Genomic DNA, 21,180 nt, shown 5'->3' with positions numbered 1-21,180 from the left:
TCGACTTGGATTTTTGAACTAGTGGGGGTACGCTGAGTGCACCCACTAGGTGTAGTCCCCGAGACCATAGTTGACTGTGGGCAGTTGACTATGGTATGAAAATCTGAATTTTCTCACTCGGTCTGGGTGGGTCATGTCGAGTGACAATCTGAACCAGTGGGGGAACGCTAAGTGCACCCACTGGGTGTAGTCCCTGAGACCGTGGTGGACTACGGGCAGTCAACTATGGTCTGAGAACAACTGTCTTCGCTCTTTTTTTGACTCGAGCTGGGCAGACCATGCCGAGTGTTGAATCCAACCAGTGGGGGCATGCTAAGTGCACCCACTGGGTGTAGTCCCAGAGACTATCGTTGAATGTTTGATTCGGCGGTAGTCTTAGAGTAACTTTCACTGTGATGCTTTTTTGTTTCTATCGACTGATATGTCTTATATATTGACTGTAGAAATCTTGTAATCTTGGGGCTCAACTTTCTACACTGAACAAGCAGCAAATCAGCCTCAACCTTGATCTGGAATTGTCCAATAAGAATCTCAAGACTGCTCGTGACGAAGTAGCTGCCATGGGAGGTAACCAATCGACAACTGTCCATCTTATGACTGGCACTTTTCCTTTCCATTTTTTGAACCGAGTGATTTCACTCAAGCAGATGTACGTAGTGAAAACTGTCAACTCCAAGCTCGTCTGAAGAATGTTATTTCTTTAGAAAAAATGAAGCAGGCTCTGGAGAAGAAGGATCTGGATCTTGCTACCGCGCAGAAGGAGGCGCGAGAGAAAACAACACTTGCCGACAAGAAGCTTGCTTCAGTCGGCAAGTTAGAAGAAGAGAACTCCAAACTGAAGACTGCTGTCTCTGACGCCAATCGGGAGGTCGAGCGACTGAAGAAGGACAAGGACAAGCTGTCTGACGAGATTGGGAGCCTCAAAGCCAGGAAGGGCGAGTTGGAGTCTTATCTGGGCCAGATTGCTGCTCAACTGGTCTTAAACTTGAAGGTACTGATGTTCGACTGACTTGTTATGGTCGATTGATAGGTGTTATTATATTGTTGACTCACCATTCATCCGACTGTGTAGAGCTTTGCCAGGACTTCGAAGCCGAAACTGGGCAGGTCGAGATGGGTCTCGACCCCATAAACTGCCCAGTCAAAGATGACGTTGCAATGAATGTGCTGCGGTTGGAATCTCGCATGGACAGCGCGGTTGCTTATCTTGCCCGCCTGAAGGCGGTGATGACTCAGGTTGATGTTGAACTCTGGCCACAAGCAGAACTGTCTCAAGACCTCGAGTCTCTGATGGCCCGACTGAATCAAATACCTGAGCGAGTGCAAGAATGGAAGAAGTCATCTGCTTGCTGTGGCGCTGATGTCGCCCTGTCCCTGGTCCGAGTGCACTGCAAGGATGTCAAAGAGGACAAGCTGGCGGAGCTCAAGGTTGTTAACACAAAAAGGCACACTTTCCACTCCTTCATGGACACTTTCCTTGATGCCGCCACTCGCATCGCAGACAACATAGACCTTGACAGTTTCTGCGATCCAGCCAGCCCTCCTCCTGACGAGTGACCAAAAACATTATGCTTCACCTTTATTTGCCTCGGAATGTCGAGTGATTGTGTAATAGTTAAACTTCTTCAGGCTTGATGCTCAAGTACTTTGGATCCGTGGTTCGGAACTTTGGGATTTATCTGAACTTGGTTTATCTCTGAATATGCTTGCCTTTGCCTTCGAGTGGAACTTGTTCTTCACTTGGAATAATCTTTGTATATATGACGCAGCTCCGAAGAAAAGGTTGCAGTCGACCTGCACCTCGTCGTTCTTGCCGATAGGGATGGAGCGCACATTGTACTTGTGGCGCAGCTCCGAGGAGAGGATTGCAGTCGAACTGCACCTTGTCGTCCTTGCGGATAGGGATGGAGCGCACATTGTACTTGTGGCACAGCCTAAGGAGAGGATTGTAGTCGACCTGCACCTCGTCGTCCTTGCGGATAGGGATGGAGCGCACGTTGTACTTGTGGTGTAGCTCTGAGGAGAGGATTGCAGTCGACCTGCACCTCGTCGTCCTTGCGGATAGGGGTGTTTTTCAAACTTAGGCGAGTACTGGACTGCAGCTAAGCCCTCGAGTGTGAGGTTTTCTCATCACTCGGTCGGATTTTTTAAACTTAGGCGAGTACTGGACTGCAGCTAAGCCCCCGAGTGTGAGGTTTGCTCATCACTTGGTAGGATTTTTTAAACTTAGGCGAGTACTGGACTGCCGCTAAGCCCCCGAGTGTGAGGTTTGCTCACCACTCGGTAGGATTTTTCAAACTTAGGCGAGTACTAGACTGCAGCTAAGCCTCCGAGTGAGAGGCTTGGTCACCACTCGGTAGGATTTTTCAAACTTAGGCGAGTACTAGACTGCAGCTAAGCCCCCGAGTGAGAGGCTTGCTCACCACTCGGTAGGATTTTTTAAACTTAGGCGAGTACTGGACTTTAGCTAAGCCTCCGAGTGAGAGGCTTGCTCACCACTCGGTAGGATTTTTCAAACTTAGGCGAGTACTGGACTGAAGCTAAGCCCCCGAGTGTGAGGTTTGCGCATCACTCGGTACGATTTTTTAAACTTAGGCAAGTACTGGACTACCGCTAAGCCCCCGAGTGTGAGGTTTGCTCACTACTCGATAGGATTTTTCAAACTTAGGCGAGTACTGGACTGCAGCTAAGCCTCTGAGTGAGAGGCTTGCTCACCACTCGATAGGATTTTTCAAACTTAGGCGAGTACTGGACTGCAGCTAAGCCCCGAGTGAGAGGTTTGCTCACCACTCGGTAGGATTTTTCAAACTTAGGCGAGTACTGGACTACAGCTAAGCTTCTGAGTGAGAGTCTTGCTCACCACTCGGTAGGATTTTTCAAACTTAGGCGAGTACTGGACTGCAGCGAAGCCTCCGAGTGAGAGGCTTGCTCACCACTCGGTAGGATTTTTCAAACTTAGGCAAGTACTGGACTGCAGCTAAGCCTCTGAGTGAGAGGCTTGCTCACCACTCGGTAGGATTTTTCAAACTTAGGCGAAACGGATTCGCAGCTAAGCCCCCAAGTGAGAGGCTTGCTCATCACTTGGCAGGATTTGTTAAACTTAGGCGAAACGGATTCACATCTAAGGCACCCACTGGGGGATTTAGAAGAAAAAAGAACAACGATCATTTATGAGACTGTAAAACCGTGTCTTTGATAATCAAACTAAGGGATATTTCTTATTACATCTCAACAGTCTGAATGCTTAAGTGTAAAAGGGGCGGAGCAACTCCGCATTCCAAACGTGTGGCTCGTCTTTCTTATGCTCGACGTTGTAGAGGTGGTACGCTCCGTTGTGGAGCACTCTGGTGATGATGAAAGGACCTTCCCAAGTAGGGCGAGCTTGTGTGGTTTCTGCTGATCCACTCGAAGAACCAAGTCTCCTTCCTAAAATGCTCGACCCCTCACATTTCTGGCGTGGAATCGATGCAGGTCTTGCTGATAAATGGTCGATCGGATCAGAGCCATCTCTCTTTCCTCTTCTAGGAGATCAACTGCGTCTTGCCGAGCCTGTTCTGCTTCATCTTCTAAGAAAAGCTCGACTCTAGGTGCATTGTGAAGCAAGTCACTCGGAAGCACAGCTTCATCTCCATAGACCAAGAAGAATGGAGTTCGACCAGTCGACCGATTCGGAGTCGTCCTCAAACCCCAAAGTATTGATGGAAGTTCATCGACCCAGGCACCTGCCGCATGCTTGAGATCACACATCAGTCGGGGTTTCAGTCCTTTGAGGATCAACCCGTTTGCTCTTTCAGCTTGTCCATTCGACTAGGGATGGGCGACTGAAGCATAGTCGACTCGAGTGCCTTGGGAAGCACAGAAGGCTCTAAACTCATCCCAATCGAAGTTCGAGCCATTGTCAGTGATGATGCTATGCGGAAAACCATATCTGAATGTTAACTCCCTGATGAAACTGACCGCAGTACTGGCTTCAAGACTTTCGATAGGTTTGGCTTCAATCCATTTGGTGAATTTGTCGACTGCCACGAGTACATGAGTGAAGCCGCTCCTACCCGTTCTCAGAGGTCCAACCATGTCCAAACCCCAAACAACGAAGGGCCAGACGAGTGGAATGGTCTTCAGGGCTGATGCAGGCTTGTGAGACATGTTGGAGTAAAACTGGCAACCTTCACATTTGTCGACTATTTCTTGTGCCATCTCATTTGCCCGTGGCCAATAAAATCCTGCTCCATATGCTTTGGCCACAATGGTCCGAGAGGACGCATGGTGACCATAGGTCCCCGAGTGGATGTCGTTGAGGATCACTCGACGTTCCTCTGGTGTTATGCATTTCTGGCTGACTCCAGTTACACTTTCTCTGAACAGTTGCCCTCTTAACACAGTAAAAGCTTTGGAACGGCGGACGATCTGCCGGGCCTCTTCTTCGTCCTCTGGGAGTTCCTTCCTGAGGATGTACGCAATGTACAGCAGTGTCCAGTCGGGGGTGATGACCAAAACCTCCATGATCAAGTCGACCACGGCGGGGACTTCGACTTCAGTCGGATCAGCGGTGCTCTTTGGCTGCGGGGGCTCTTCAGTGAAAGGATCTTCCTGGACTGAAGGTGTATGAATATGCTCCAAAAACACATTACTGGGAATGGCTTTTCTCTTGGAACCTATCTTCGCCAAATCATCCGCTGCTTGATTTTTCAGTTGCGGTATATGGTGGAGTTCTAAACCCTCAAACTTCTTTTCTAACTTTCTCACCGCATTGCAGTAGCCAGTCATAGCTGGGCTTCCGACATCCCACTCCTTCATTACTTGATTCACCACCAAATCTGAGTCACCATAGACCATGAGGCGACGGACGCCGAGTGAAATGGCCATACGCAACCCATACAAAAGTGCCTCATATTCAGTTTCGTTGTTGGAGGAATCGAAATGAATTTGGAGAACATAGCGGAGCTTGTCACCTCGGGGGGATACCAATACCACCCCAGCACTAGAACCATTCAGCATCTTGGATCCATCAAAGAACATGGTCCAGTGGTCCGAGTGGATCTGAGTCGGCAGTTGCTGTTTGATCCACTCGGCGAGGAAATCCGCTATTGCCTGGGACTTGATAGCTTTCTTTGCCTCAAACTTGATATCCAAGGGAAGGAGTTCAATCGCCCATTTTGCCACTCGACCAGTTGCATCTCCATTGTTCAGAATTTCTGACAATGGTGCGTCGCTGACGACTGTAACGGAGTGATCAGAGAAATAATGTGCAACCTTCTTCGTGGTCATGTAAATCCCATAAACAAGCTTCTGATAATGTGGATACCTTTGCTTGGATGGAGTTAAAACTTCAGAAACATAGTATATTGGGCGCTGAACTTTATAGGCTTTTCCTTCTTCTTCCCCCTCAGCCGTGAGTACTGTACTGACAACTTGTCCAGTGGTTGTAATGTAAAGCAGTAAAGGCTCTTTGCTGATTGGGGCAGGGATCACCGGCTGGGTGGAAAGAATGGCTTTGAGGTCTGCAAACGCTGCATCAGCTTCAGGAGTCCACTCGAACTTGTCAGATTTCTTCATCAGTTGGTAAAGAGGCAATGCCTTTTCACCGAGGCGAGAAATGAATTGACTCAAGGCGGCCAAACAACCAGTAAGCTTCTGGACATCATGCACGCGCACAGTATAGCACCAACTTTCTCTGGGTTCGCGTCAATCCCTCGTTCGGAAACGAGGAAGCCGAGTAACTTTCCGCCAGGAACTCCGAAAGTACACTTTGATGGGTTAAGCTTGATATCATATCTTCTCAGGTTGGCAAAGGTTTCAGCAAGGTCAGTCAGCAGGTCGGAACCTTTGCCCGACTTGACCACGATGTCATCCATGTATGCTTCCACATTCCGACTGATTTGAGTGAGCAAACACTTCAGAATCATCCTCATGAATGTGGCCCCAGCGTTCTTGAAACCGAATGGCATGGTGACATAACAAAAGCACCCGAATGGAGTGATGAAAGCTATTTTTATCTCATCGGGTCCATACAGTCGGATCTGATGGTAGCTGGAATAGGCGTCTAGGAAAGACAAACGCTCACATCCCGCAGTCGAATCGACAATTTGGTCAATGCGAGGGAGAGGAAACTGATCTTCCGGCAGGCCCAAATGATATGCTTGAAGTTAATGCACATGCGAAGTGAGTCGTCCTTCTTGGGGACCATAACAACATTGGCGAGCCACTCGGAGTGGTAAATCTCGCGGATGAACTAAGCTGCCAGGAGCCGAGCCACTTCCTCACCAATTGCTTTTCTCTTCTGTACGGCGGACCGTCGAAGATGTTCTTTGACTGGTTTTACCTTCAGGTTGACTCGCAAACGATGCTCAGCCAGCCCCCTGGGTACACCTGGCATGTCAGAAGGTTTCCATGCAAATATGTCCCAGTTCTCACGAAGGAACTGGATGAGCGCTTCTTCCTATTTGCTGTCTAGTGAAGTTGAAATATGAGTAGGAGCAGCATTAGGATCGGTCAGGTGAATATGAATCGGCTTGGTTTCACCAGACGACTGAAATGCAGAATCGGCTTGGCCACTACCACCATCCATCAACACTTTAGTCAGTCGAGTGCCTTCAACAACTGGGTCGACCACCAACGCTTGCCTCCTGATGTGACAGCGGCCCGATCTTTCGATGAGAGTGGGGATAATTATCGATTTGGTGGATTTTGACCTTGACGACCCGGCTATACCGTACCCGACGATACGCCTCGACAATCGCTAAACCAATCTCCGATGGTTATTGACCTTGCCGTAGGCACGATCAACCTGAACAACGAGGTTCGGGTTCGAGTTCCTGCAAGCAACCGAAGAACCGGCAAGAACAAAGGTGAATTGCAACTGAAATTGTGGATAATAAACTAAGCACACGAACTAGATGAAAAAGTTGGGGTTCCACTGTGGATCTGACAAGGCGGTAGTCCTACACGTCTCGTAGATGCGAATTGTAGCGATGGCTAGACAATACAATAAAACCCGAGATCTAAACCTAACAGTAGCTAACTATTTATTAGAGTATGGCCGCCTGTGCGTAGACGAATCCTGGTCGGCTACGACTTGAAAGAAATCAGAATCATGAGTCGGCCCACATGTAGTTTATTTCCTTGTTTAGCTGTTGACGGTGTGGGCTGCACGCGGACGTGGCCTTCTCCGGTCCAGGAAGCCTAATACTCCTTCTCCTCCTTTTGCACTTCAGCACGTACGTGGCTAGGTACCTTCTTGCATGTCAATAGTGTTGCTGCTTGTGGAATCAACGTGCAACATTTTTCATCTTCCATCTGCATGCGGCTTTTCCTCCTTATCTCTCCAACACCTTCGTTCCTGAGTACAAGTAAATCCAAACATGAGTGTAATATAATATTCTCATTAGTTAAATCATATGTACAAAGGAGCGATAGTACCTGGTCATTTATCTGTCTCACTCGTGCTCTAGTCATAGGTCCAGATGGAATAACTGATGTCGCGGTGGGTGCAACTGTGGCAGAGATGTCCTCATCATCCCCCCTTCTTGAATCGAAGTCGCCCTCGACGGTACCTCTTCATGCTCTCCCAAATAAGGTTTTAAGTCTGCAACATTAAATGTGGGACTAACCCGAAATTCTGCAGGCAGATCAAGCTTATATGCATTCTCATTAATTTTTTCTATCACCTTAAAAGGTCCATCTGCACGAGGCATGAATTTTGACTTTCGTAAATCAGGGAAACGGTCTTTTCGCAAATGTAACCATACTAAATCACCTGGTTCAAACACAAGACTTTTCCTTCCCTGACTACCAGCAAGTTTATATTTGGCATTCATGTGTTCAATATTTTTCTTAGTCATCTCATGCATTTTTAATACTAATTCAGCACGTTCTTTAGCATCAAGGTTTACCTTCTCCGAAGATGGAATAGGTAATACATCAATTGGTGCACGAGGTATAAATCCATAAACAATCTCAAAAGGGCATAATTTTGTGGTGGAATGAACGGAACGATTATAAGCAAACTCTACATGTGGTAGACATTCTTCCCACATTTTTAATTTCTTCTTCAAAACAGCCCTAAGCATAGTAGACAATGTACGATTAACCACTTCAGTTTGACCATCAGTTTGAGGATGACATGTAGTACTAAATAAAAGCTTAGTCCCCAATTTTGTCCACAACACCCTCCAAAAGTGGCTAAGGAATTTTGTGTCACGATCAGAAACAATTGTATGTGGCACACCATGTAAACGAACTACTTCCAAAAGAACAAATCAGCAATGTGAGTAGCATCGTCACTTTTATGACAAGGTATAAAATGTGCCATCTTAGAGAATCTATCGACAACAACAAATATACTATCTCTCCCCCGTCGTGTTCTAGGCAGTCCTAATACAAAGTCCATAGATATATCTTCCCAAGGAGTGCTAGGAACAGGAAGAGGCATATATAAACCATGTGGGTTCAATCGTGACTTAGCTTTTTGGCATGTCGTGCAGCGTGCAACATATCTCTCCACATCCCTTCTCATTTTTGGCCAGAAGAAATGACTAGCAAGGATGTCTTCTGTCTTCTTGACGCCAAAATGTCCCATAAGTCCTCCTCCATGCGCCTCCTATAACAACAAAAGATGAATAGAGCTATCTGGGATGCATAGCTTGTTAGCGCGAAAAACAAATCCGTCATTAATGACGAACTTGTTCCAAGTTCTACCCTCTCTGCAATTGAGCAATATATCTTTAAAATCGACATCATTAGCGTATTGCTCTTTTATAGTTTCAAGTCCAAAAATTTTGAAGTCAAGTTGTGATAACATGGTATAGCGTCTAGACAATGCATCGGCAATAACATTCTCCTTCCCTTTCTTGTGCTTAATAACATAAGGAAAAGATTCAATAAATTCAACCCATTTTGCATGTCTACGGTTCAGTTTGCTTTGAATTCTAATATGCTTGAGTGATTCATGATCAGAATGTATAACAAACTCCTTAGGCCATAAATAATGGTGCCATGTCTCCAAAGTCCGAACTAGTGCATAAAGTTCTTTATCATATGTTGAATAATTCAGACTAGGCCCACTGAGTTTTCACTAAAGTATGCTACTGGTTTGCCTTCTTGCAATAGAACACCACCTAAACCAATGCCGCTAGCATCACATTCTAATTCAAACATCTTATTGAAATCAGGTAATTGCAGCAAAGGGGTGTGTGTAAGCTTATCTTTAAGAATAGTGAAGGCTTCCTCTTGTGCGTCGCTCCAAACAAATGGCACATTTTTCTTTGTGAGTTCATTGAGCGGTGCTGCGATGGTGCTAAAATCCTTCATGAACCGCCGGTAGAACCCAGCAAGTCCGAGAAAACTTCGTACCTGTGTGACCGAGTTAGGGGTCGGCCAACTCTGGATCGCTTCAACCTTGGCTTTATCAACTTCAATTCCCTGCGCTGTCACAACATAGCCAAGAAAAGCGACTCGATCCGTGCAAAAAGTGCACTTCTCGATATTACCAAATAAACGTGCAGCACGCAGAGCAGAAAAAACAGCACGCAAATGGTCTAAGTGTTCCTCTAGTGACTTGCTATAAATCAAAATATCATCGAAATATACTACCACAAATCGTCCAATAAAAGCTCGCAAAACTTCATTCATTAGTCTCATGAAAGTACTAGGTGCATTAGTCAATCCAAAAGGCATAACTAACCACTCATATAAACCAAATTTAGTTTTGAAAGCAGTTTTCCATTCATCACCTAGTTTCGTACGAATTTGATGGTAGCCACTACGCAAGTCCATTTTAGAAAACACAACTGAGCCACTGAGTTCATCAAGCATGTCATCTAATCTAGGAATAGGATGACGATATCGAATTGTAATATTATTGATGGCTCTACAATCAACACACATACGTGAAGTACCGTCTTTTTTAGGAATAAGTAAAATTGGTACAGCACATGGACTAAGGGATTCACGAATGTAACCTTTTTCAAGTAGTTCGTGAACTTGTCGCTGAATCTCCTTAGTCTCCTCTGGATTAGTCCGGTACGGCGCACGGTTGGGTAATGAGGCGCCAGGGATCAAGTCAATTTGATGATCAATTCCTCTCATAGGTGGCAGCCCCGGTGGTACTTCCTTTGGAAAAACATCATGATACTCCTGCAAAAGGTTAGCGACAACAGGAGGCAAAGAAGAAGGCATATCCAACAAAACTTCTTTGCAAATAAGAGCATAACATTCATCAGTATGAGCATCTAACTCAAAAATTTCAGCACGTGTAGCTAAGAAAGATACACCTTTCAATTTAATTTCTTTAGATGTGCTAGGATCAGATTTGTGCAGCTTATTAAATTGTTCTAACTCATCAACAACTTTCTGATTTTCAGATTGAGTACGCTCAATATTTGTGTTTCTACTAGCCCTAGCAAGATCATCTTTTAAAATTTGCTCAGGAGACATAGGGTGTAGAATGATTTTCTTTCCTTTATGTGTGAGAGTGTACTGATTAGTTCTACCATCATGTAAACATTGTTTATCATATTGCCATGGCCTTCCTAGTAACATAGAACAAGCTTGCATAGGCACAATATCGCAATCAATAGTGTCATGGTATGAACCTAAAGAAAAAGGAACTCTCACCATGCGTGTTACCTTTACCTTTCCACCATCATTAAACCATTGAATGTAGTATGGTTGTGGATGTTGTCGCGAAGGTAGGGAGAGCTTCTCCACCATGTCAATGCTTGCTAAATTGTTACAACTCCCTCCATCAATGATTATGCGAACGGAACGCTCCTTGACGACTCCTTTGATGTGGAAGAGGTTGTGACGTTGATCCTTCTTTGCTTTGACAATCTAAGCACTAAGTACATGATGTGATATAAGACTCATGTACTTATCGGCGTCGTCAGCGGTCACATGTTCTTCCTCTTGCTCCGGTCTTGTGTCATCGTCTTCATGTGTAGCAAGCAAGGCATATGTGTCTTCATCAAAATCACTAGCAGAGTCGTACTCGCCGTCTTCACGAATGATCAATACACGCTTATTAGGACACTCCTTCATGACATGGCCAAATCCCTTGCAAGTGTGGCATTGGATATCCTTTGTTCTTTTGGAGGAAGCGGACGATGACGATGAACTTTTTGTTGGAATTTGTGTAGTACTTTTCAGTGGTGCCGAAGTGTGTGATGCTGAAGTTGATGAAGAAGGCCCCAGTCGAGAGGTTGCAGGTGCTGTTGTAGAGGTGCGAGTGGACGGGGCAGCAGGAGTGCGCGACGCCCATGTGGAAGTACGACCTGCAGAAAAATTAGGACGCAGTCTGGAACGACCCTGCACTTCATGTTCAGCATGTATAGCAAGATGGAATAAACGGGTCATTGAATGATAATCTTTATAAGCAAGTATGTCATAAATTTCTCTATTCAATCCACCCAAGAACCTAGCCATAGCAGCTTCCTCAGTCTCAACTAAACCACAATGTAACATGCCCATTTGCAATTCTTGATAATAGTCTTCCACAGATTTAGATCCTTGGCTCAAGCGTTGTAGTTTATTTAGCAAGTCACGCTCATAATATCCAGGAACAAAACGGTGACGCATTACTAATTTCAAAGCTTCCCAAGTGGCAGGAATATTATTAGGATGTTTACGACAATGTGCTCTCCACCAAACAGAAGCAAAATCACTAAACTCACTAGTTGCAGCCCTAACTCTTTTATCATCAGGAAAATCATGGCAAGCAAATTTTTGATCAACTAGTAATTCCCAGTCAAGGTAAACATCTGGATCATATTTCCCATCAAAAGGAGGCATGACAAATTTAATTCTACCCAAAGAATCGTCATGGCCACGTACCTGAGGACGCTGGTGTCGTCCCATACCTTGTTGATTATTGCGTAGTCGACGATGATCACGATCATTGTTATCATTAACTGCATCAGGATCCTCAGAATCACCATCATAGTTGTCATCTTGTATGTCGTCGGCTATCGAGTTGGCGTTGCGAGGACGGGGCTGGTCGACGGCATCGGTGTATGAAAGAGGGTGCCCTGGGTCTCCTGGGAGGACCCGACGAGCTCGTTGCAGACCTGTGTTGGTGGCTGGAAGATGCGGAGCGGAAGTGGAGGCGGCACCTAGACGGGCATCCTGGGCATCAAGACGTTTCATAATGGATGCAAGTGTTTGGGTGAACGTCTCATTGCTATCCACGATTGACTTGAGACGCTTATCAAGTGCGCCCTCGAACGATGTGCACCGCTCGGTGTATGCATGCACATCCTCCTCAAGGCGTGCCACCGTGGCTTTCATGTTGTCTTCGTCACCTGCCATGGTTAGGACGGAACAAGAACAAAATCACAAGTATATTGCTCCTACAGTAACTATAGTGAGGCGGTGGAAAATGTCTCTCAACTCTCGAGCAATTACCAAGCTCTTACCAGTTCTTACCGTGCTGCAGTGGTTGTCGGCCGTTGGCGATGTCAAAAGTGATCAAAAGATTGATATAGCGATTACCAAGGGACCGAACAAGATACGATATAGGAAGTGGAGCTTGGTGAAGGTTTCCTCAACTCACAATATGTGGCACAATTAAGCAAAAAGTAATGCAAGCTGAATAATTGTTCAAACTCCTAACTAGTGCTGGCGGTCGACTAGTAAGAGAGAAAACAATCTAAGCCTAGATACTGAGTCACGTGAGTGGGAACCGATGAAAAATTTGAGACAACTCTAATTAGCTAGATATAAGTGAGGTGTAAACGTAGCGTATGGCGACCAAGAGCGACAAAAGAAAATGTCCAATAAGTATCACGTGTATAGCAGAGGAACAATTCTGAACGTCAAAAGAGATTGCACCAAAAGTGCTAGCCGGCCTGAAAGTTGCAACCTTTTTTTTCTTTTTTTTGTCTTTTTTGTCTTTTCTTTTTTTTCTTTTGCTTCACTTTTTTTCTTTTTCTTTTTCAAGCCGGTTACTAGCAGAAATTACGTACACCAAGATGAGGCTAAGAGAAATTAAATGCCAGTGTTGTAACTTGTGCTAATTGAGCTGCATGCAAAAGCTAACAACGACGCAAGGTGACAAATATTGGTACACTGGATGTATGGTGTATTGCGCATGGAGGCAGACACAAGAGAGGAGTTGTCTGATGACCTGCGTGTGTGTGTATAGCGCGTGGATGGACAGACGCCCGCTGCCTGATGTCTGGGCGACTGCGCGAGATTAGACCGTTGTGTGTGTACGTGCAGAAAACAGCGGACAACAAATGATTTTTTGTAAACAGACGCGACTTCGGATTGCACGCAAGGATAGGCAAAACTATAAACAATCCGATGCAAACTTGCTTTGATTTTTTTTAACGAAAGTTGTGGCGGAAAATATGGTGGACAAAAACAAGGTTAGATCTAGTAGACAAATTTTCTCTCAAACTAATCTAAACCAGCACGAATTCTAGGATGTATGCAACCAAAAATTCAACTACGCAAATACTAGATGCAAAAATTGCTAAAGGCTAAAAAGGTAGGTGTAATGGATGAACTAATCTAAAATTTTTTTGGGCTTTTTCGTGGGTTTATAGGACAGAAAAATAAACTAAACTACGAAAACTGTAAATCTCTCACCGATGAACCTGAAAACTGATACCACTTGATGTGACAGCGGCCCGATCTTTCGATGAGAGTGGGGATAATTATCGATTTGGTGGATTTTGACCTTGACGACCCGGCTATACCGTACCCGACAATACGCCTCGACAATCGCTAAACCAATCTCTGATGGTTATTGACCTTGCCGTAGGCACGATCAACCTGAACAACGAGGTTCGAGTTCCTGCAAGCAACCGAAGAACCGGCAAGAACAAAGGTGAATTGCAACTGAAATTGCGGATAATAAACTGAGCACACGAACTAGATGAAAAAGTTGGGGTTCCACTGTGGATCTGACAAGGCGGTAGTCCTACACGTCTCGTAGATGCGAATTGTAGCGATGGCTAGACAATACAATAAAACCCGAGATCTAAACCTAACAGTAGCTAACTATTTATTAGAGTACGGCCGCCTGCGCGTAGACGAATCCTGGTCGGCTACGACTTGAAAGAAATCAGAATCATGAGTCGGCCCACATGTAGTTTATTTCCTTGTTTAGCTGTTGACGGTGTGGGCTGCACGCGGACGTGGCCTTCTCCGGTCCAGGAAGCCTAATACTCCTTCTCCTCCTTTTGCACTTCAGCACGTACGTGGCTAGGTACCTTCTTGCATGTCAATAGTGTTGCTGCTTGTGGAATCAACGTGCAACATTTTTCATCTTCCATCTGCATGCGGCTTTTCCTCCTTATCTCTCCAACACCTTCGTTCCTGAGTACAAGTAAATCCAAACATGAGTGTAATATAATATTCTCATTAGTTAAATCATATGTACAAAGGAGCGATAGTACCTGGTCATTTATCTGTCTCGCTCGTGCTCTAGTCATAGGTCCAGATGGAATAACTGATGTCGCGGTGGGTGCAACTGTGGCAGAGATGTCCTCATCACCTCCCAGGGGTGGCTATACGTGCTGGATGGTCAGACTAGTCGAATGTGATGGCAGTCTGGGACCACTTCAAATAACTTGGTGTTGCCAGAGCAACCATGTTCACTTCTCTGTTGATAACTTTCAATCGACTTTTGCTCTCAACATCAGCAAAAATCATCAGAGTAGAGTTGATGTTGGGAAAACCGTCATCATTAGTCTTGGCCATGGGCAGCCCGGCCCGAACGGCCCGGCCCGACGCCGCTCCCGGGCCGGGCTCGGGCCTAGATTTTGAGCCTGAAGGTCGGCCCGGGCCCGGGCCCATCATTTTCATGTTTTCCTGAAGGCCGGGCCGGGCTAGCCCGAAGCCCGATGGGCTTTTACGTGTTCGGGCCGAGCTTGGGCCCAGAAAACAGGCCCGACGGCCGAGCCGGGCTCGGGCCTGGATTTTTTGTGTCGGGCTTGGCTAGGCCCGGCCCGAAGCCTGGCCCGGCCCGAGGTATGGCCAGGTATAGTCATCTTCCTCTTCCTTGTCATCATCCTTGTCCGACTCCTTTTCCTTCTCCTTCGGTTGCTTCTCTTGGAATTGCTGGATCAGGAGTCGACACTGTCGAGTGGTGGGCTTGGGATAAATCAAATTACCCTCTTCATCTTTGTTGCTGTGAATGTGACATGGCAAATCCAACACATCATTTCCGTCTTGATCTTTCACTTTCTTGGGATTCCAGGGCCCTTTGGGCTTCCCCTTGAACTTTCCTTGAGCCACAACTAAGGCCTCACCAGGAGCAGCTGGCTCGGCCTTACGCTTATGTTTCCGATTGGAAGTACCTCCACCGGTGTCCTGGGCGACTGTTTTGTGCTTGCCACTCCGGAGTCGGTCTTCCTCTTCGCCGTTAGCGTACTTGGTGGCAATCTCCATCATCCGAGTCAGAGTCATATCTCATGTTCGACCGAATTTCAGATTCAACTCTCGATACTTAACGCCTTCCTTGAAGGCACAGATTGCTTGGTGATCTGACACATTCTCCACTGTATGGTGTAACGTGATCCATCTCTGGATATAGTCTCTCAAGGTTTCATTCGGTTTCTGTACACAACACTGCAATTCTGTCAACCTTGTCGGTCGCTTGCAAGTACCCTCAAAAGTTCTAACAAACACTCAGGCGAGTTCTTCCCAACAGTATATGCTATCAGGTGCTAATTGGTCCAGCCACGCCCTGGCCGAGCCTTCCAACATGAGAGGGAGGTGCTTCATTGCCACTTCATCATTGCCACCACCAATTTGCACAGCCACTCGGTAATCTTCAAGCCAAGTGCCAGGCTTAGACTCACCGGTGAACTTGCTGACTCCAGTCGTCAACCCGAAGTTGGGAGGAATCACTGCGGCCCTGATGGCTCTGCTGAAACACTCGGGACCGGAAACGTGCACTCTGCTGCCAGTCGAATAATCTCTGTCACGACCTTCTCAATGCGCTCTGTTCCTGTCAACCAGACCTTGAACGAGAATAGATCTCGCATCAAAGACTGGCTCCCTTGGGTCGACTGGTACTCTTCGCTCTTCGCTGTGGGGGCGCCTGTCATCCTGCCGTCGAGGCACGTATGACCCACTCCTCGGAGGAGGCGTGGGCACTCGACGACGGTCATCGTGGTCGAGTCGGTGATCATACTGCTCGCGGTTTCTGTACTGATCCTACCGGTGCCCACGTCCCTCACGCCGCGGAGGCGATCTTGGGCTGTGAGCCGAGTGGACTGTGTCCGCCACCACAGACCTACTATGAATCCTATTCCGACACTGAGATACTGCTATATTCTGTTCTCCAGCTGCTCGAAGCAAGGCTTGGATCTGCATCAAACCCCTGCCTGCCTCCGACTGGGAAGGCTGGATTGACTCTGCTATTCGGGTTGTGGCTGTGAGATTTTGGATCGGAGTGCGGTATACCTGAGTTTGAGGTGGAAAAAGCTGCCGTCGACTGGATTCAGGGATCCGCTGCCAAGCACGCTCGTCGAGTGCATGCTGCAGGTTCTCCAGTCGAGTGTGCTCAGCCAAGTTGGCCAGGCGCTCTTCCTCCAAGGCCCGGGCCTCGAGGGTTTCTCCAACGATAGGAGTGTGAAGTGCATCCATGTTGCGGCGGCGAAGCTCTTCCCTGCGCTGCGAAGAAAGGGGCTCGGGGCGGTACTCCTCGTGAACGCGCGACGGATCGCCACCGCCGTCGCCACCGTCGTTGCGGGGGAAGCCAGGAGGACTGGGTGGTCCGTCGACCATCAAGACATCTGGCGGGGGATCCCTGTTGTCGCCTTCGGATGCGGTCTCGACGGAGCTAGTCGAACAGGCCGTAGAGAGTTTCGTCGGGCTCGATTGCCGCGACATGTGAGGTGGCTGACTGGCGAGCCACCGCATGCCTCACCCACCGCTGGAGCTGCGACCGATCGGAAGGTTTGTGCCGGCGAGTGGCGGGGGATGAGGACATCATAGGAACCGACCGATACTGGGTCGATGGTTGTCGGAGAAGGACGCCATGGATGCACGCGCGAAAGTGCGTCGCCCCGCGGACGGGGAGCGCATCAACGTTGAGCGGAGCTTCCTGGAGCTAGGCGGAGTCGTCGGTGATGAACACGAGCGCGCCGAGACAGATCTCGCGGCCCTCACCCAGTCCGCCGGCGGAAACCATGACGATGAGAATCGGAAAAATTGCAACTCCACCAGAAAGTTGCTAAGACACCTGCCCCTCGGTGGGCGCCAACTGTCATGGATCTAAGACTGACAGTAGAATGGGGTAGGTATGAGGAGGCAAGATCCTGAAGGAAATATGCCCTAGAGGCAATAATAAAGTTATTATTTATTTCCTTATATCATGATAAATGTTTATTATTCATGCTAGAATTTTATTAACCGGAAACATGATACATGTGTGAATACATAGACAAAAAGAGTGTCACTAGTATGCCTCTACTTGACTAGCTCGTTGATCAAAGATGGTTATGTTTCCTAGCCATAGACAAAGAGTTGTCATTTGATTAACGGGATCACATCATTAGGATAATGATGTGATTGACTTGACCCATTCCGTTAGCTTAGCACATGATCGTTTAGTTTGTTGCTATTGCTTTCTTCATGACTTATACATGTTCCTATAACTATGAGATTATGCAACTCCCGTTTACCGGAGGAACACTTTGTGTGCCACCAAACGTCACAACATAACTGGGTGATTATAAAGGTGCTCTGCAGGTGTCTCCGAAGGTACTTGTTGGGTTGGGGTATTTCGAGATTAGGATTTGTCACTCCGATTGTCGGAGAGGTATCTCTGGGCCCACTCGGTAATGCACATCACTATAAGCCTTGCAAGCATTGCAACTAATGAGTTAGTTGCGGGATGATGTATTACAGAACGAGTAAAGAGACTTGCCAGTAACGAGATTGAACTAGGTATTGAGATACCGACGATCGAATCTCGGGCAAGTAACATACCGATGACAAAGGGAACAACGTATGTTGATATGCGGTCTGACCGATAAAGATCTTCGTAGAATATGTAGGAGCCAATATGGGCATCCAGGTCCCGCTATTGGTTATTGACCAGAGAGGTGTCTCGGTCATGTCTACATAGTTCTCGAACCCATAGGGTCCGCACGCTTAACGTTCGTTGACGATATAGTATTATATGAGTTATGTATGTTGGTGACCAAATGTTGTTCGGAGTCCCGGATGAGATCACGGATATGACGAGGAGCTCCGGAATGGTCCGGAGGTAAAGATTCATATACTGGAAGCTATGGTTAGGCCAAGGGGTCAGGCCCATGGGGCTATAAGTCGGTGCAAAAGGAGTTTTGCGAAGGCCAGGGGGGCAAACGCCGGAGACCCTGGCGTCTGGGCCAGACGCCAAGGATTGTGGCGTTTGGTCCTGGAGTCCGAGTGGGACTCTTTCCTTTCGGGCAAAACCGACTTTGAGGAGGATTTTGCTCCAAGTTTCGACCCCAGGGCTCAACATATAAATAGAGGGGCATTGCTAGCACCAAAGACACATCAAGAAACACCAAGCCATGTGCCGGCAACCCCGTCCCCTCTAGTTTATCCTCCGTCATAGTTTTCGTAGTGCTTAGGCGAAGCCCTACGGAAATTGTTCTTCACCAACACCGTCACCACGCCATCGTGCTGCCGGAACTCATCTACTACTTCGCCCCTATTGCTGGATCGAGAAGGTGAGGACGTCGCCGAGCCGAACGTGTGCAGAACTTGGAGGTGCCGTGCTTTCGGTACTTGGATCAGTCGGATCATGAAGACGTAAGACTACATCAATCGCGTTGATATAACGCTTCCGCGAACGGTCTACGAGGGTACGTAGACAACACTCTCCTCTCTCGTTGCTATGCATCACCATGATCCTGCGTGTGCGTAGGAATTTTTTTGAAATTACTAGGTTCCCCAACAGTGGCATCCGAGCCAGGTTTTATGCGTAGATGTCATATGCACGTGTAGAACACAAGTGAGTTGTGCGCGATATAAGTCATACTGCTTACCAGCATGTCATACTTTGGTTCGGCAGTATTGTTGGATGAAGCGGCCCGGACCGACATTACGCGTATGCTTACGCGAGACTGGTTCTACCGACGTGCTTTGCACACAGGTGGCTGGCGGGTGCCAGTTTCTCCAACTTTAGTTGAACCGAGTGTGTCTACGCCCGGTCCTTGCGAAGGTTAAAACAGCACCAACTTGACGAACTATCGTTGTGGTTTTGATGCGTAGGTAAGAACGGTTCTTGCTAAGCCCAGTAGTAGCCACGTAAAACTTGCAACAACAAAGTAGAGGACGTCTAACTTGTTTTTGCAGGGCATGTTGTGATGTGATATGGTCAAGACATGATGCTAAATTTTATTGTATGAGATGATCATGTTTTGTAACTGAGTTATCGGCAACTGGCAGGAGCCATATGGTTGTCGCTTTATTGTGTGCAATGCAATCGCCTTGTAATGCTTTACTTTATCACTAAGCGGTAGCGATAGTCGTAGAAGCATAAGATTGGCAAGACGGCAACGATGCTACGATGGAGATCAAGGTGTGGTGCTGGTGACGATGGTGATCATGACGATGCTTCGGAGACGGAGATCACAAGCACAAGATGATGATGGCCATATCATATCACTTATATTGATTGCATGTGATGTTTATCTTTTATGCATCTTATCTTGCTTTGATTGACGATAGCATTATAAGATGATCTCTCACTAAATTTCAAGATAAAAAGTGTTCTCCCTGAGTATGCACCGTTGCCAAAGTTCGTCGTGCCCGGACACCACGTGATGATCGGGTGTGATAAGGTCTACGTCCATCTACAATGGGTGCAAGCCAGTTTTGCACACGCAGAATACTCAGGTTAAACTTGACGAGCCTAGCATATGCAGATATGGCCTCGGAACACTGAGACCGAAATGTCGAGCGTGAATCATATAGTAGATATGATCAACATAGTGATGTTCACCATTGAAAGTTACTCCATTTCACATGATGATTGGTTATGGTTTAGTATATTTGGATCACGTGATCACTTAGATGATTAGAGGGATGTCTATCTAAGTGGGAGTTCTTAAGTAATGTGATTAATTGAACTTTAATTTATCATGAATTTAGTCCTGGTAGTATTAGCATATCTATGTTGTAGATCAATAGCTCACGATGTTGCTCCCCATTTATTATGTTCCTAGAGAAAAACTATGTTGAAAAATGTTAGTAGCAATGATGCGGATTGGATCCGTGATCTGTGGTTTATCCTCATTGCTGCACAGAAGAATTATGTCCTTGATGCACCGCTAGGTGACAAACCTATTCCAGGAGCATATGCAGATGTTATGAATGTTTGGCTAGCTCAATATGATGACTACTTGATAGTTTAGTGCACCATGCTTAAACGGCTTAGAATCGGGACTTCAAAGACGTTTTGAACATCATGGACCATATGAGATGTTCTAGGAGTTGAAGTTAATATTTCAACGCAAATACCCGAGTTAAGAGATATGAAGTCTCCAATAAGTTCTATAGCTAAAAGATGGATGAGAATAGCTCAAGCAGTGAGCATGTGCTCGGAATGTCTGAGTACTACAATCACTTGAATCAAGTGGGAGTTAATCTTCCAGATAAGATAGTGATTGACAGAGTTCTCTAGTCACTATCACCAAGTTACTAGAACTTCGTGATGAACTATAATATGCAAGGGAAAAACGGAGACGATTCCCAAGCTCTTCGTGATGCTGAAATCGACGAAGGTAGAAATCAAGAAAAGCATCAAGTGTTGATGGTTAACAAGACCACTAGTTTCAAGAAAAGGGCAAAGGGAAGAAGGGGAACTTCAAGAAGAACGATAAGCAAGTTGCTACTCAAGTGAAGAAGCCCAAGTTTGTACCTAAGCCTGAGACTAAGTGCTTCTACTAGAAAGGGACTGGTCACTGGAAGCGGAACTACCCCAAGTAATTGGCGGATACAAAGGATGGCAAAGTGAACATAGGTATATTTGATATACATGTTATTGATGTGTACTTTACTAGTGTTTATAGCAACCCCTCAGTATTTGATACGGGTTCAGTTGCTAAGAGTAGTAACTTGAAACGGGAGTTGCAGAATGAACAGAGACTAGTTAAGGGTGACGTGACGATGTGTGTTGGAAGTAGTTCCAAGATTGATATGATCAGCATCGCACACTCCCTATACTTTCGA

General features: G+C 46.5%; 1 protein-coding gene across 1 annotated transcript; it reads left to right on the top strand.

Moving 5' to 3' along the window:
- Window positions 1-709: 709 nt before the first annotated feature.
- On the top strand, window positions 710-1,557 carry LOC147959242 (uncharacterized). Its single transcript, XM_087536197.1, has 2 exons — window positions 710-991; window positions 1,075-1,557. Exons 1-2 carry the CDS (start codon window positions 710-712, stop codon window positions 1,555-1,557), a joined length of 765 nt encoding a protein of 254 aa, XP_087392323.1.
- Window positions 1,558-21,180: the final 19,623 nt, after the last annotated feature.

This window comes from Triticum urartu, chromosome 7A (genome assembly GCF_056163025.1).
Source record: "Triticum urartu cultivar PI428250 chromosome 7A, HENAU_Tu73, whole genome shotgun sequence".
In the NCBI taxonomy this organism is placed as follows: Eukaryota; Viridiplantae; Streptophyta; class Magnoliopsida; order Poales; family Poaceae; genus Triticum; species Triticum urartu.
The sequence above is the reverse complement of the archived record's forward strand: the minus strand, read 5'-3'. Positions and strand labels throughout refer to the sequence as shown.

Coding starts and splice junctions, on each gene's coding strand:
- LOC147959242 (XM_087536197.1), top strand. CDS start 710: ATGAAGCAGGCTCTGGAGAAGAAGGATCTGGATCTTGCTACCGCGCAG. Junction 992..1,074: donor AACTGGTCTTAAACTTGAAG/GTACTGATGTTC, acceptor GACTGTGTAGAG/CTTTGCCAGGACTTCGAAGC.